Source organism: Lepidochelys kempii, chromosome 18 (assembly GCF_965140265.1).
Source record: "Lepidochelys kempii isolate rLepKem1 chromosome 18, rLepKem1.hap2, whole genome shotgun sequence".
Classification (NCBI taxonomy): domain Eukaryota; kingdom Metazoa; phylum Chordata; order Testudines; family Cheloniidae; genus Lepidochelys; species Lepidochelys kempii.
In genome coordinates this window covers 12,430,715-12,447,725 of record NC_133273.1, presented here as the reverse complement: position 1 = coordinate 12,447,725, position 17,011 = coordinate 12,430,715, and the positions used below count along the sequence as shown (strand labels likewise).

The 17,011-nt window shown below is 47.1% G+C and overlaps 1 protein-coding gene across 3 annotated transcripts; it reads left to right on the top strand.

The window, feature by feature from the left end:
* Nucleotides 1-901: 901 nt before the first annotated feature.
* On the top strand, nt 902-16,911 carry MFN2 (mitofusin 2). Of its 3 annotated transcripts, XM_073316319.1 has the most exons (19): nt 902-1,067; nt 2,585-2,723; nt 4,143-4,321; nt 4,998-5,133; nt 5,763-5,925; nt 6,267-6,391; nt 6,683-6,791; nt 6,879-6,986; nt 7,484-7,637; nt 7,884-7,951; nt 8,134-8,255; nt 8,615-8,741; nt 9,065-9,169; nt 9,743-9,845; nt 11,047-11,267; nt 11,419-11,574; nt 12,392-12,588; nt 13,690-13,824; nt 14,742-16,911. In XM_073316319.1, the coding sequence occupies exons 3-19, from the start codon at nt 4,147-4,149 to the stop codon at nt 14,809-14,811; spliced, it is 2,274 nt and encodes a 757-aa protein (XP_073172420.1). In that variant the 5' UTR covers nt 902-1,067; nt 2,585-2,723; nt 4,143-4,146; the 3' UTR covers nt 14,812-16,911. The 3 variants fall into 3 exon arrangements, with proteins under 3 accessions (XP_073172420.1, XP_073172421.1, XP_073172419.1); XM_073316320.1 differs by lacking the exon at nt 11,419-11,574; XM_073316318.1 differs by having other exon boundaries at nt 6,683-6,986.
* Nucleotides 16,912-17,011: the final 100 nt, after the last annotated feature.

The following is a 17,011-nucleotide window of genomic DNA, read 5'->3' as shown; positions in this document are numbered from 1 at the left end:
GTGAGCGGGATGGGGGGGGGGGGGCAGAGCTAGGGTGTTCCGTTTTGTGCCATTTGAAAGCTGGCAACCCTACCCAGAAGGCCCTTTTCTCTACATGTTTCAGCCAGCATTTCTTCTTCAGCTGGGCTTCCTCTTTCACCTTTCAGGACTACAGCTGAGGATACAACCCTGGGGTTTCAGCCCAGCTTGCTGCTCAGCTACGCCTCCAGGTGGGGACATTCCTACCTGAGCCTGCCCACTGCCACCTGGACTTGGTGGCCTGGGTCTGCTGCTGCTTCTCCAGCAGTTGCACCTAGAATCATAGAATATCAGGGTTGGAAGGGACCTCAGGAGGTCATCTAGTCCCACCCCCTGCTCAAAGCAGGACCAAGCCCCAATTTTTGCCCCAGATCCCTAAATGGCCCCCTCAAGGATTGAACTCACAACCCTGGGTTTAGCAGGCCAATGCTCAAACCACTGAGCTATCTCCCCCCATCCCTGCACCTCTGGCCAGTACAGCTGCAGTTTGACGGGGCGGAGCTCAGCGGGCAGTGCCCTTGGCACCGGCGGGTGACGCGGGGCTGGATTATGCCCAGGACAGCAGGCATAGCTCCCGCGGGCTGGCACCATGCCCCTGTCTGCCCAGCATCACAGTGCCCCTGGGGCTGCAGAAATGAATCTCCTCCCAGCACCCTGATGCTGCTGCTGCTCCCACCAGCTCCCACTGCCCAGGTAAAGAGCAGGAGGGGGAAGGTCAACCTCTGAGGACTACAACTCCCATGAGGCATTGGGCTAAAGCGAGGGCCTCAAACTACAACTCCCACGAGGCATTGGGCTAAAGCGAGGGCCTCAAACTACCGCTCCCATGAGGCCTTGGGAAAGGGGAGAGCCTGGACTACCCCTCCCACAATGCACTGGGGGGAGGGGGAAGCGACCCGTCGGAGCCGCCTGGAGGCGCTCCCCGTGAGGCAGCGGCCGTCGCGCTCCCGCCAGTCGCGCCGGTGTGATGACGCCCGTAGCCTGGCGCTCCCTGATGATGATGCTGGGGGCGTCATGGCGGCTGTGCGGGAGGGAAGGGGAAGGTGAAGGTGAGAGGCCGGGGGAACCGGGCGGCGGCCGGGCCCCGCGCAGGGGCAGCTGGGGGGCGAGGCGGCGGCGCAGAAGCGAGGCCCGGGTAACGGCAGCAGGCCGAGCTCGGGGGGCAGCTGGGGGGGCTGGGTCCCCTCCGCCGATCGCCGACAAGGCCCTGCGGGCCCCCTCGTGTGCAGGGCGAGGGGAGAGGGCCGGGTCAGGGTGTGTGCGCACTCACGTGTACATGGCTCGCAGGCTCGGGATAGACCTCCTATGTGCAGGGCACGGGGGGTGTGCACACTCACATGCGCGTGGCACGCGGGTTCTGGGTGTGCATACTGTGCAGGGCACTAGTAGGGCCGGGTCAGGCTGTGCACACTCACATGCGTGTGGCACGCGGGCTTTGGGTGTGCATACTGTGCAGGGCACTAGTAGGGCCGGGTCAGGCTGTGCACACTCACATGTGCATGGCACGCCGGTTCTGGGTGTGCATACTGTGCAGGGCACTAGTAGGGCCGGGTCAGGCTGTGCACACTCACATGCGTGTGGCACGCGGGCTTTGGGTGTGCATACTGTGCAGGGCACTAGTAGGGCCGGGTCAGGCTGTGCACACTCACATGCGTGTGGCACGCGGGCTTTGGGTGTGCATACTGTGCAGGGCACAAGTAGGGCCGGGTCAGGCTGTGCACACTCACATGCGTGTGGCACGCGGGCTTTGGGTGTGCATACTGTGCAGGGCACAAGTAGGGCCGGGTCAGGCTGTGCACACTCACATGCGTGTGGCACGCGGGCTTTGGGTGTGAATACTGTGCAGGGCACTAGTAGGGCCGGGTCAGGCTGTGCACACTCACGTGCGTGTGGCACGCGGGCTCTGGGTGTGCATACTGTGCAGGGCACTAGTAGGGCTGGGTCAGGCTGTGCACACTCACGTGCATGTGGCACGCGGGCTCTGGGTGTGCATACTGTGCAGGGCACAAGTAGGGCTGGGTCAGGCTGTGCACACTCAAATGTGCATGGCACGCGGGCTCTGGGTGTGCATACTGTGCAGGGCACTAGTAGGGCTGGGTCAGGCTGTGCACACGCAAATGTGCATGGCACGTGGGCTTTGGGTGTGCATACTGTGCAGGGCACAAGTAGGGCCGGGTCAGGCTGTGCACACTCACGTGCGCGTGGCACGCCGGTTCTGGGTGTGCATACTGTGCAGGGCACAAGTAGGGCGGGATTATTGTGTGCCTACTCAGGTGTACATGGCTCACGGGCTCGGGATAGACACTATGTGCAGGGCACTGGGGAGGGTGGGGTCGGGGTGTGTACACTCTGGTGTACGAGGCACATTGCTTCAAGGTGTGTGCGCTGGGTGTGCCTGCCCAGAGCGCATGGTGGGGTCAGGGTATGTAATACCCACATCTACCCCTGTGCACACTCATGCGTGCAAGACCATGGGTTGCCTTCCCTGACAGCCACTCACCCCTAACCCTCCTGGGTCTGTGTGCACCATCTGATCTTGCTCCTTCTCCTCCCCTGACTGGGACAGGCTGGATCCACATCGCCCCAGGAGCTGCCAGACTGAACCCCACTCAGAGGAGGGAGCACTGTGGAAAACACTCATTGGCACACAGGACAGAGGGAGCTGACCATGCCTGGCTTGTGAAAATTTAACACTAATCCTGAAAGTAAGCTAGGCTTGCCCGATCCCCCCGCCCAGGGAGGGGCAGAGTCACTGGGTGGAGAAGGGTTGGTTCATGAAAAGCAGAAGGGATGGAGGCTGAGGTGCTCCTACAGCACTTCATTATGGATGTCTCTGTATGAGCTCTTGATGTAATGGGCTACATGCTTCCGCATAGTGTTAATCAAAAAGGATACTTCCCTCTTTCCATAAGCGTTCCTCCGAAGGGCTTAGACTCGTTCATGTTGCAACACAGTTGGATGTAGGGGCACTAGGGTGGGCTGTTAAAGTAACTTTTCTGAGATGTTTATTTAGAAGCACTTTTAGGAATCTTGGGGGTGATGCCTTTTGTCCTTCATTTCTGTCCATTCCCTTGAAGCACCTGGCGTCAGTCTGACCCAGTATGGCTATTCTTATGGTGGACTGCAGTAATGATTGTTCTGGTGCTATAGGGAACTTCACCAATGCACTGTCATTGCTTTCTGAGACTGAAGTTCAGTGTTTTTGCAGCATGCTTGATGCTGTGCTCCAGAGGCAGCATGTGTAATGGAGTGACTTGGAGCACATGGCAGGGAGCCAAGAACTATGTTCTATTTTTGGAGTCCCTTCATCTTTTTGCCTCAGTTTCCTCATCAGTACAATCGGGATACAACACTTCTTCAACATCCCTGTGAAATATTCTCTAACATTTGGAAGTACTCTAAAAAAGTAAAATGCTATAAATTTCAAGAGACACACGGTGGGTGAGGTAATATCTTTTAGTGGACCAACTTATGTTGGTGAAAGAGACAAGCTTTCAAGCTTACACAGAGCTTGTCTCTCTCACCAACAGAAGTTGGTCTACTAAAAGACATTACCTCACCTACGTTCTCTCTCTAATATCTTGGGAACAACATAGCTACAACAATACTGCAAACATAAATGTGAAGTAACTTTTTTTTTTTTTGACTCCCAATGCTTTTTTCTCACTTTATCTATATTAGAAGGAACTAGAGATTAGAAAAAGGGGAAGGAAGGAAGTGGCTAGGTTATTAGCATGGTAAGTGGCAGGCCTGGATTCAATTCCTTGCTCTGGAGTAGATGGCTGTAGCTGATCGTTCCATCATGTATTCTGTGAGTTTCTCCATGACCGTTGATTGGGGGCTTAAATACCATGTGAAGCAAAAATTGCAATCAGATTTAGATTTTAAAATCTAAATTGTCCATACAGGAAATCTGGGTGGCAATCACCAGCATGATTCATATTGATCTGCTACTCAGACACTTTTGTTTGTGAAATATATAGCCTCTTTGTAACAGGGTGTTCTTTAAAACATGTTAGCTATTTTTTTTAGCTGTTTGGGCCATAGACACATTAGTTGGGGAGGAATTAGTGTTTAAGGAATTGTATCTTATTAGATTTCCTCCCTTCCCCCCCTCCCCACAGCGCAATGTCCCTGTTGTTCACTCGCTCCAAGTCCATAGTTGCTGTAAAGAAGGATAAAAGACACATGGCCGAGGTAAATGCTTCTCCACTCAAACATTTTGTCACTGCAAAGAAGAAAATCAATGGCATCTTTGAACAGTTGGCTGCATATATCCAGGAGAGTTCCACATTCCTGGAAGGTAAGCTGTATCCCGGAGTAACCCACCATCATGTGTAGAGTAGTGCTTTGTTTGTTTCAGTTTGTCACACAAAAAATGCTAGATTAAATGCGATCACTAGACCTGTATACGTATGTATAGAAGAGATGAAATTGCATCAAATTTGGATAAAGGTACAGGCTTCTGAATGTTAAAGTTGATCCCAAATTATAGTCATCGTTGAACTGATATTAAAAAAATAATAATAATAAGGAAATTAGTCTTGTACTAGGCTGCATTGGGTTTTTTCTGTCTTTAATCCTTTGGTTCTTATGGTCCTGACATCTCATTTCTGGCAACATGTGTATATCACATGTGCCAACTTCTGGCATTAACAGATTAAGAAATGCACAGCAGTGTATTTAAGGATCTTTGGGGTGTGAAATGTCAGCTATGTGCTGTTCAAGGCACTTTTTTACATGACAACCCTTAGAGATAGAGAGAGGGGCACTGTTCAACAGCCAGTGAAACAGGCTTCAGGGCATAGGCAAGGTGTACTTGTTTGTGTGGCCCTCAAACAACAGGGTCTGACTGCCACGCAAATAAATATATAACTACACTCCAGAGAATTAGATTAGATTCATTCAGATTCATTTTGACCAGGTGCTGTTGATAAATTACTTCTGAAATTCAGGGGAACAATTTATTTGCATTTTAGAAACACACAGGAATGTGGAACTTGACCCTGTCACCACAGAAGAGCAGGTATTGGAGGTCAAAGGATACCTGTCAAAAGTCAGTGGCATTAGTGAGGTGCTGGCACGGCGACACATGAAAGTGGCTTTTTTTGGCAGGTGAGTCGGATACTTGTGTTGCCCGGACTCTTCTCAATGAAGCAACTGGGATCTTTAGGATCATGGCCAGTGAAAAGTATTTATAGGAACACAAACTGTCCAGACCCTGAAATGGAAAAGTCTGATCATCATTGGTACTCTCTCACTTTCATTTTGAATCCCTCACTCTGTTTAGAAGAAATTTTAAAATAAGGAAATAACAGAGTAAACCTTTAGTACTGATTCACCAGCAAGTTGCATATGGCAACTAATACGTTACGGTCACGTTTACACTGAGGGGCTGCTTCTGGCACAGTTCTGACAGTGTGAAGAGGTGTGATCTCCCATCAACATATCTGTGCCAGCAGAAGCCCCAAGAATACACTCAGACACACCAGAAAAACTGCATCATTAGTGGTATGGCTTGTTTAGCTATGGGGAGATAGAATAATCTATGCTGAACGAAACATCCACATTAGGAGTGCTCTTCTGGTGTAGTATTTCAGTATTCCTATACTGATAGAACGCTTCTAATATACGGCTGAATGCTTTCTGGAGCTGGTTGGGACGTGAGATTTGAGTGGCTGTAATATGCAAAGAGCACAGCTGTGCCTTGGGAACATAATGAACCATTCTGCATTTAACCCCAGGACAAGCAATGGAAAAAGTACAGTGATAAATGCCATGCTGTGGGATAAAGTCCTTCCCTCAGGGATTGGACACACCACTAATTGTTTCCTGCGTGTGGAGGGGACAGATGGTCATGATGCGTTCCTACTTACTGAAGGCTCAGAGGAGAAGAGGAGTGTCAAGGTAAGCTCCTAATTAGTATATGTTGATGAAGATGGACTTTGTCCTAATCTAAGAGATTTCAGAAAGGAATTTTCTCTTGGTAAATGTAATCTCAGTAATGTGTGCAAGGAATCCTGCCCTTGAGTAGTTCCTAATAGGTGGAGACCTTTCTCAGCAGGGACACCTGTGCAGTTCTATGGGGAAGCCCCTTTTTTAGTAAAGGGAGAAAATGACTCTCGTTTGGGTCTTGACTTATTCTTGTCTGTGAATATTTCAGGGCGGGGAGATAAATGGTAGAATAATTATCAGACATTTAATAACATACTCCTGTTGATCTTTCCTCCCTCCCTTCCCTTCGACAGACAGTCAACCAACTGGCTCATGCTCTCCATCAAAATGAATTTCTGAATGCTGGCAGCCTGGTCAGTGTGATGTGGCCCAATTCCAAATGTCCTCTCTTAAAGGATGACCTGGTGCTTATGGACAGGTGAGAGATTTCACTCTTCCCATGCAGAGACTCCGCCATGAAGTGACCTGGAAGCAGAGCTGAGAAGTGCAAATAGAGTGCCATTTCATCATTCCTTTAATTTCCTGAACTAAGCAGCCCCAGAACACAAGGTAGCCCAAGCATGGACATTAGCTATGCTGAGAAGCTACACCTTTTGAAAGCCTCTTTTGTAAGGAAATGTAACATGCTGCTTCTCCTTCGGAGAATGTCTGTCTGCTTGTGGTTTTGAAGTTTCATAGCTCTAGTGAGGTCTGTTTCTGTTTTCTGTAGCCCTGGCATTGATGTAACCACGGAGCTGGACAGCTGGATTGACAAGTTTTGTCTGGATGCTGATGTATTTGTGTTAGTGGCAAACTCGGAGTCCACGCTGATGCAAACGGTAACTCGAATCCCACTTGTAAAGGCTTGCTGGTTTGGGGTAAATGCTCCAACGCTTTGCATATTGATATGGGATTTCTTTGACCAGGAGAAGCAGTTCTTCCACAAAGTGAATGAGCGTCTGTCTTGCCCCAACATATTTATCCTGAATAACCGCTGGGATGCATCAGCTTCAGAACCTGAATACATGGAAGAGGTTTGTGCTGTATTTAAATTGGTGTTCGCTCAAACTGGGAGTCTCCGTTCTAGGAGCAGAGGCGTGGCTAGTGGTAATAGAGGGTGATTCTCCTACAGTTTGGACTTTGCTGAGGAGTCATCTGGAAAAAGGGCTGGAGAAAATATGGTCTAATGGTTTCAGCAAGGATCTGGAATGCAGAACTTCTGAGGTCCTGTTGTAACTGACATTTTTGGGGACCTGGGACTGGTCACTTCGTGTCTTCGTCCCTCAGTTTATGTATTTGTAAAATAGTTAGAGTATTCAACTATCCCATAGGGGTTTGTGAGGCTTAATATATGAAAAGTGCTTTGAGACCCACAAAGGAGCCATAAAAGAGCAAAATATTTTTATTGTAGACTGGTATTGCTACATAGGGCCTGCAGGGGGCATCTGGTTGCCTGATCAGTTGCATGCAATGGCATGGACTATCAAGCAGACTTCAAAACAATGTGTGTGTGTGTGGGTTTATCCTTCAGGTCCGTCGACAGCACATGGAGCGCTGCACCAGTTTTCTAGTGGATGAGCTGGGTGTGGTGGATCGAGCACAGGCTGGGGACCGCATCTTCTTTGTGTCAGCGAAGGAAGTGCTAAATGCCAGGATTCAGAAAGCTCAAGGGATGCCAGAAGGAGGTAGGAAAACTACTAGCTCTGTCTTTCATTTTATTTGTGTGGGAAGGTAGAGATTGTCTTATCCCAAATCATCAATTGGTGATTTAACTAAAAAGTGAGGGAGGGAAAAGAAGCCAAAGTTAAACAAGAAGGTATCTGGCAGGTCAGTAGAACCAGCCCCAGAGATGTTTCTGCCTTTCCTGCTGGTGCTTCAAATTCTCTGTTCGCTTTCTGTAAACTTGCCCTGGTGACCTTGTGTCATCCTAGGTGGAGCATTGGCAGAAGGATTTCAAGTAAGAATGTTTGAGTTTCAAAACTTCGAGAGAAGATTTGAGGTAAGCACCATCATTTGTACCAAGCTACTATTTGAGTCACAGTCGTCTGGGGGGGGGGGAAAGAATGGAGTCTGTAACTTTAAGCTGATGCTGCATCTTGACAGTAAATGATGCAGGAGAGAGGTCTATGTTAATGCCTCGGGTCGCTGTTGATTTTCTGATGGCTGCCTCTGTGTACACAGGAATGTATCTCACAGTCTGCAGTGAAAACAAAGTTTGAGCAACACACAGTAAGAGCCAAGCAGATTGCTGAAGATGTTCGCCTCATCATGGATTCTCTGCATATTGCTGCCCAGGAGCAGAGGTGAGCAGCTGCAGAGACTCAGTGCACACAAGGCTGAAGCTTGCACTGAATATTTCTGGGAGGGAGTCTGGGAAACATGAGTATCAGGCCTTTGCTTTTAAAATCACAATATAGCATACAAAATTTCTGGGGACCGGAGGACATGTACCATTACACCTGCATCTAATGTATAATTATGGAGAAACCTCCTATCTCTCCTGTATGCTACTTGTGTATAACATGTCTTAGATATTGTTACTGCCTGTCCCTGGGAAAGAGAATCTCTGCTCCCTCCAAATGTCTTACCTCTGGGATTCCATTTAGCTTGTGGATCAGAGATGTGCTGATGCTACTTTCTGATAGGCACCTTCTTTTCTCAGGGTTTACTGCCTGGAGATGCGAGAGGAACGACAGGAGCGCTTGGGTTTTATTGACAAACAGCTGGAGCTGCTCACTCAAGACTACAAGGTGAAAATAAAACAGATCACAGAAGAAGTAGAACGACAGGTAAGGAACAGGTGCTTCTTTGGCCTAGAGAACAATCCGAGGGATGAAAGGAAAGGTGTGAAGGGTTGACTAGAAGATGAGAGGCGGATTAGGAGCTGAGAAAACACAACAGACTAAATAAGCACTGAAGTCACAGGGGTTCTGCTGAAACATACATGGTGGAGACTTATTGCTGTAGGGACAACTGGTTTATCTGTGTTAGTGCTTATTAGCAAATCAATTTTTCTAACAGATTTTTTTCAGCTGTCGTGGGAATAGTCTTGAGTTTTCTCTGCTAGTGTTCCAGATAACCCTGTACATACACTATATGGTTGTGCTTTCAGGTGTCGAATGCAATGGCTGAAGAGATTAGGCGGCTCTCAGTGTTGGTAGATGACTACCAGATGGATTTCCACCCATCTCCAGTTGTCATCAAAGTTTACAAGAATGTGAGTAACAACACTGGCTTTTAACATGTTGGACCAACCATCTAAACAATTTTCTTTCTTGCTCAGTAATTGCACCACCTGTTTAAAATACTTAACTTTCAAGTGCGCAGGTCTTTGTAGTGTGGAAATTGTTTGTTCATATTTATCTCTTGTGCTTTGAGGGTTTCATTACATCCCAGAAAAGGAACTGGGGCTTTCCAGACTAACCTAGTAGTAAAAGACTGGTATAAAAGTATATAGTATTTAATTGTAGGGCATGACAGTAAGGCACTGGTTGCCTTAGTATCTTGTTTCACTTTGAATTGTGTGGATCAAATGTAAGCAGCATTTTCACCAAAGCAGAGGGCATATGGTCAGTTCTATTCTTCTTTGCCTCCTCACTTCCCTCTTGCAATACTGAACTACTTTTAACAGATGGCAGGATTGGGGGTGGACAGAATTTATGGTTCCTATTTTGAAGAATTGCCTGTTTTGAGAGATTCTAGCACCTGCAGTTAATGAGCAGTCTGGACAGGGATGTATCTTGTGTCTGGATTTGCTTCAATGTCAGCCTCTATTTTTTGTCTGTTTCAGGAACTACATCGACACATTGAGGAGGGTTTGGGCCGTAACATGTCAGATCGATGCTCTAATGCCATCGCTGCTTCCTTGCAAACCATGCAACAAGAAATGATTGGTCAGTACAGCATGTAAAGAACCAGCTCTTACTGCAGACACACGGGAATAAGTCTAGCATGGCCATTGTGTCCATGCAGGTTTAGATTGGCTGTGAGGGCTGATGAACTGGTTTCAACTTCTCACTTAATAGTGCCTTGTTTAGTGAGACACTAGTTCAGAGTGTCTACATGGTTCTTCTTAAATACCTGTTTTCAGGGGTTTTCCATGTCATGAAACTCATTCTAGATTGAAACTTCACACCCACCTCCTCTGTCTGGGAGCAGTTTGTTCTATTGAAATTTCAAAAACAATAGAACTTTTGATGAGGCTTATGCAGCAAAAATGCAGTGGTACTACTAACTAAAAAGCTTGCAGATCTTGCTGTGACAAGATGCTCTGGACGAGACCTCATTGCAGGAATAGGAATCTTCTCCATGTTACCGCAAAAAGGTTTGATACTGTGACATGCATAATTTACAGTACTTTCAGTTAGTCCCACTTCAGGGGCTTTTTGCCAGTTGCTTTAGCAAAGCTCCCGCCCACAGCTGGCAGGAACCATACTTTTCTTGGAGCAGTTTCAAAATTATTTTATGAAACATGGTTTATGGTTTAGTGTGGTCAGGGCAAATAAAGTGGCCATTTGTGTTAAATAAAACCAAATGGTGGAGATTTGATGCATTTGCCTCTTTTAATGTTGGAGCATGTGCTAATTTATATAATTGATAGAGAGGGGTAAACAATGCCTCTGGCAATGTCTGTATGACAGAGATTCTCTGACTATGGATCATAGACTGCAGTGGTCTATAGATTAGAGGGAACTATCCGCGGACCACCTGAATGGAGCTCGCGGACCACTGTTTGAGAACCTCTGCTCTAGGTAACTGTGGGGAAGTGGGCGGGGGAAAGAGTAGAGAAGTGGCAAGGGAAGGGTCCACAGAAAGATCTCTCACAAAGTGGTCTATAACATGGAAAATTGGAGAATGACTGCTCTGGGGACCTTAGTGCCATATTTGGTCATAATAAATTTCAGATCCTGCCAGTTGTTCTGGGTCAGGTTTGGGTTCGGTTTTTTTGTTTTTGTTTTTTTTTAAAAGAAAAACCAATTAACTGATAAACAAGGTAAGCACAGAACAGAGAGCCTGATTGATTCTAGTCAAGCCCATTCGTACTTCTCAATTATGCTGACACTTTTCCTATCCTCTCCCATTTCTCATCTGCAGATGGTTTAAAGCCCCTTCTCCCAGTGTCTCTACGGGGTCAGATAGACATGCTGATCCCCCGACAATGCTTCGCACTCAGCTATGACCTGAACTGTGACAAGCTTTGTGCCGACTTCCAGGAGGACGTTGAATTCCATTTTTCTCTTGGATGGACAATGCTTGTGAATAGGTTTTTGGGACCAAAGAACAGTCGCCGGGCCTTGATGGGCTATAATGACCAGGTAGGACCTCTCATTAAATGTTCAGTGGGTCAATAGTAGATATTGGGTTTCACTGAAGACTTCAGTGACTGTCAAAGCTCTGAAAGAAACAGCTGTGGCTTGCGTTCTCCTTTTTATCTGCGGCTTTTTTTTCTTTTTCCCTTCTAATTAGATTCAACGTCCTTTACCTTTAACCCCAGCGAATCCCAGTCTGCCTCCCCTACCCCAGGGTTCTATGACCCAGGAAGAGCTCATGGTGTCTATGGTGACTGGATTGGCATCACTGACTTCCAGAACTTCCATGGGGATCCTCGTGATTGGTGGAGTGGTGGGTTGAAAATCTCTGAGAAACAATTGTCTGTACAGAGCTAGCTGTGCTGTTGATTTGGAAAGTTATTTAGACTGCAGGCTTCAGTCAGTGGCTGATGTGATATTCGTCCGTCATGGAGCCCAGAGTGAAGTGTTGTATCCCAAGGAATATCAAAAGGGAGAGATCCACTGAACTTATTGCACTTGAAGTTTGGGGGTGGATTCAGGGTTGTTAAGAAGATAAAATAACACTTTCAAAGCACATTACAAACATTAACCACTACTCTTCTGAGCATGGGTGGTAACTAAGTATTATTCCCATTTCAGTGATGGGGAAACTAAAACAGAGGTTGAGACTGAAACTTTCACAATCCGTCTCTGATTTTGTGTACTTCTATTTTTGGGATTCCCAACTTCAGACATTTTGGGCTGGTTTTTTTTTTTTCTCTCTCTCCCCTGAGGTGCTGAGTGCCCACAGCTCCCATTGATTTGGAGTTGTGGGTGCTTAGCTCCTTCGAAAATAAGCTCTACGTGCCTCAAGCCTGGCATCCAAAATTAGAAGTCCGGAGACTTGGCTGAAGTTGCTCGAGGAGGATTTGCTGTGCACCAACTAGAGTCCAAGGCCCTAGTCCATATAGCACACTGTCTAGATATGGAAGATCTCTTTAAGAAGGCTCTTGCTTACTTGCCTACACTTCAGAGCCAGGGATATGGTGAACAGGAAAGGGATCCCTTACGCTTATGGACCTTTTTCAAGTGTTTTCTGTTCCATTGTAAGAAGTTAGCATTATTCTTGGCTGATGACTTATGCCACCTTTGTACTGTGCTTATTGCAGGTCTGGAAGGCTGTGGGCTGGAGACTGATTGCTCTCTCCTTTGGCCTTTACGGGCTCCTTTATGTATATGAGCGCCTCACTTGGACTATGAAAGCGAAGGAGCGAGCCTTCAAACGCCAGTTTGTGGAGTATGCGAGTGAGAAACTGCAGCTCATTGTCAGCTACACAGGCTCCAACTGCAGCCACCAAGTCCAACAGTGAGTTCCCTCAGTTCATCTAGTCCAGGGGCGGGCAAACCTGTTGCCCTGAAAGCCGCATTGGGTTTCAGAAATTGTATGGAGGGAGGGCCGGTTAGGGGAAGTGCTGCCTCCGGGACTCCTGCCCATTCAACACCCCCTGTTCGCTGACGGGCCCACCCCCCGGACCCCTGCCCCATCCAGCCCCCCTGCTCTCTCTTCCCCTGACTGCCCCTGCACCCCCCCGCCTCCTTCCTGACTGCCTCCCGGAACCCCCACCCCGGCTGCCTCCCGCCACCCCATCTAACCCCTCCTCTCCTTCCTGACTGCCCCCAGAACCCCTGCCCCCATTCAACCCCCCTGTTCCCTGCCTTCTGACCGTCCCGACCCTTATCCAGCCCCTGACCACCCCCCGAACTTCCCTGCCCTCTATCCAATCCCACTCCCTGCCCCCTTACCGCGTTGCCTGGAGCACCGGTGGCTGGCTGCACTACAGCAGTGCCGTCCGGCTGGAGCCAGCTGCACTTCCCCAGGAGCTCGCAGCCCCACTGCCCAGAGCACTGTGCCAGTGGCAAGGTGAGGCTGGGGGGAAAGGGGGAACAGGGGAGGGGCTGGGGGCTAGTCTCCTGGGCCAGGAGCTCAGGGGCCGGGCAGGATGGTCCCGCGGGCCATAGTTTGCCCACCTCTGATCTAATCTTTTAAATAACACTATTTTCAAGGTACTCTCCATTAAGCCACGTAAGGCCAGCTGTCACCCTGGTTACCGCATGACAGGTCTGTTGTACGTAGTCTGTACTCCAGGTCTAAAAATGCACAGTGATGGATGAGCATGGATTGAAACTTTTATCACATGTATTTCTAAAGCACCTGTCGTCATAGTAACCAGATGCTTTTAAACATGAGCACTAACTCTTCAGGAATATCAGATTCTGAAGTTCCTGTGCCACTGTCCAGAATTTGCAGTAAGTTCCCTGTTGCCCGCTGACTGAAATGTTCTGAAGCTGGAATGGGAAGAAAGCGTCAAGCTAGGCTTTCTGGAGGTGGTATAATCAAATCTTTGCACAGTGTAAATACCTTTTGAGTTTGATCTCTTCTCTCTTCCCTCCTTTCTCCATTTTCTAGGGAGCTTGCTGGGACATTTGCTCACTTGTGTCAGCAGGTGGATGTCACACGGGAGAATCTTGAGCAGGAAATTGCTGCCATGAATAAAAAAATTGAAATCTTGGACTCATTGCAGAGCAAAGCAAAACTGCTCAGGTGAGATCTTTGCTTCCTGACAGCAAATTCATGGAGAACAGTCTGTAAACTGTGTCATCTTTAGTGGAGTCACAATTACATGTAATGTAAAGACTTCCCTGGACTGTTCAGGTTAGAATGTGCCTTACTGTAGCATCAACTCACTCCTGCTTGGAAGTGAAGTAAACATGGTCATTGATCTCTGTATCTTCCAAGTAGTCAGTGTGTGTTCCTAAGGGACCAGATCTTACGTTGCTTCTGTACATAGATCTGTTACTTGCTTTTGTACAGATGGCATTTCCTTCATTCAGCCTGTAAGAAGAGAGGGTTCCAGGACGTTCCTGGAGCTTGGGTAGCAGTGGGGTTGTTACCTTCAGCCCCTTCCTTCCTTCTGTAGGAAAAACTGATTTTATTTATATATTTTTTCTACGCTGCCAGACATTTTTAGTCATCTGGCACTAGCCTGATATCTGGGACTTCACCATTTCTTTCTGACTCTAGATCTGGTCAGGATCATCACAAACCCAAGAAAATTATGGGTCCTACAAGGTCCTTCAGGACCACTCATATCTCCTCGAATCAGACACATGGCCTTTCTCCTCCTTATTGCAGGGCATACGAGTTTCTGATGTTCACCTTCATTCCAGATGGGCAGGGAGCTCCCCTCTCAAATGTTCCATTCCCACAAACAGAGAATAAGACCACTTTTTAAACTTGCAACTAGGATTTTGGTTTGAACCCCAAAACTTATAGCTCACTGTCCATGCCACCTCCCTGGCCTAGAGTAGAGGCACCTAGTCATGGGACTCTGTGGCAGCTCTCTCAATTCTTTGCCATTCATGCATCTCTTTCATCCCTTTTCAGACTAGAGTAAGCAGTGAATGTTAACTAACTTCAATGCGTAGGCCTAACTGAGACTTTTTTCTTCCTTCTTGCAGGAATAAAGCAGGCTGGCTGGACAGTGAACTCAACATGTTCACACATCAGTACCTGCAGCAGAGCAGATAATGTGGGAAGGCAAAAAAACATTTCCCTTCAGTGCTCTCTTAACCGCTGCAGAGAACATGGTGTATGATGGAATCGCTAAGGAGGATGAGCGAAAGCAAGTTGTTGCGTGGTCTATCACCATGTGAACAATGGGATTCTGCTTTTCCGTATCATGTCCAACCTCTCAACACACATTTATAACTCTTCTCACCTGCCACAGAGATTAGGAGGAACTTCTGCTTCATACACTTACAGGGGGCTTTTGTAATGCAGAATGAAGTATGGTAGTTGTCCAGGTTTTTTTTTTTTTTTTTTTTTTTAAACGTCTCACTAGTCACCAAAGTTTATCAAGTTCAGATTTATTCTAACAAAACTTCTCCCTTGATGAATTACCACCTTAATAGATAAAGATGGATCTTGATAATCCTTTGAGGTACAAAGTCACAAGATCAGATGTGTGTGAAAAGCAGCTAGTCATCTAAACACAGACCATTTCTCTCCCCCCGCCCCCCACCCATGCATCTAGAGGCCCCATCACTAACAGCCCGTGCAGAGACCTACCCACACTTCTCAATTACTCTTCAACTGCAATACAACAGGAGAGAGACTTGCTGCTCTCTTTCTTTCCATGGAGAAGTGTCCGTGCAAATGATAAGACCCAGGAGCGGAAAACAAATCTTTTTTCGGTTGGGGGTTAGGATCCTGCTGTAGTAAGTTTCTTCTCCTGGTCTTTTTGGGTTTGGGGCATCTTCCTCCTGCAAGCTCTTCAGTTGAAGAAAGCTCTTTGCCTAGCCCTGTGTTACTTGAGAGACAAATCATGACAGAGACAAAACTGGCTGTCGTCGTTTAGTTATTGTGGAGTTAGTGGAATGAGCAGTTGCATTTGGTGACTAAGTAAATTGGTATCTTATTGAGGAAGATAAACAGGATCTGAGATGGGCCAGTTGGCAGTGTGTGAATAGCTACTTTATGAAGTATATAGACAAATGTGTTTTTTCAGAGTGTGTGTTTTGGGATGCAGGCTTCTGGAATTCCATTATCATCACTACATGGCCTTTAGGACTGGGTAGATTACAAGCTGTAGGAGATCTTGCTTCATGTAGAGCTTCCGTAGGATGTTACTGTCTGCATTAATGTGATTCAGTTTGGGGTTGTTTTTTTTTTTTTTTAAAAGTAGACAACAGAATGAAGATGGGCTGATCCAGTGCAGCTCATATGGAGCCAAGGAGATGTGTATTGGTGTGGAAATTCCATGCCGGGGAAGCAATGGGTCGCCATAACTTTCTAAGCTGTTCTTTATTTATAAACAGATCAGATTGCATTTAGGGCAAACTCCAAAACCAGTTTAATTCTGAATATGTTCAGAATTAATGTGGGCCTGACACTGTTACCATTGAAAACTGGGGGTAAAACTCCCACTGACTTCAATAGGATCAAGTTCTCTTCTTTCTCTCTCTCACCCCCACCCCCATGTTTATTAGGAAGCTTTCTTCACGTGGGGAAGATGCTTATGCACCTGATAGGGTGTCTTTTTCCCCTGGTATGTCTCCAGAAGTCAGAGATGTCTCCAAAGAATCCAGAATGAGTCCCTGTGGGCTAACTCTAAGGAGGTCCCAGCTGAGTTTAGAAAGAGTGAAGGGAGTTTGTCATATTGACAATGCTTGAAAATGGTATCAACAGGCTTAGAATGATTTCTTGCTCAAGTACAGATGTCGATACCCATGTGCCAGTAACCAGCGTACTTCTCGTCTAGTCCCAGAAAGGAGGAGGGAGATGTTATCCGGTGTCTGAGGGAGGATAAATAGTGAAGTAGCATTAAGCCAGTTAGGTTATTTTAACCTCCAAGTACTAGGATTTGGGATTTTCCCGTGGATTAGCACAGAGTGTTGGTAGACTGAGAGTTCTGTTAAATTCTTGTCACAAGAAGCAAGTCAGTTGCATTTTGGGATGGAAGGGAGGAGAATAGATCCTGCCAGGAGATTAGCTATGGGATAATGGAATGTTTCACTTCTAGCTTGCTGGTTTGAATCCAACTCAAACTGGAAAGTCATGGCCTTCTGATGGCTCTTCCATAGCCTCTGGGGAATGGGAATAATTTAGTCTGTTTCCTAAAGAATGTGTGTTCACATCACAGTTGCTTGCAGTAACTTGCTCCTGAGGTCAAAGACTGAATAGGCAAAGAGACTGAATTCTTGCCTTTGCAGATGGTTTCTCCAGGTCA

Excerpts from the sequence above, each read along its gene's own strand:
- MFN2 (XM_073316318.1), top strand. The coding sequence starts at position 4,147 with ATGTCCCTGTTGTTCACTCGCTCCAAGTCCATAGTTGCTGTAAAGAAG. Across the intron at positions 5,926-6,266 it reads AGGAGAAGAGGAGTGTCAAG|ACAGTCAACCAACTGGCTCA; the intron begins GTAAGCTCCTAA and ends TCCCTTCGACAG. Across the intron at positions 11,575-12,391 it reads TCCTCGTGATTGGTGGAGTG|GTCTGGAAGGCTGTGGGCTG; the intron begins GTGGGTTGAAAA and ends TGCTTATTGCAG.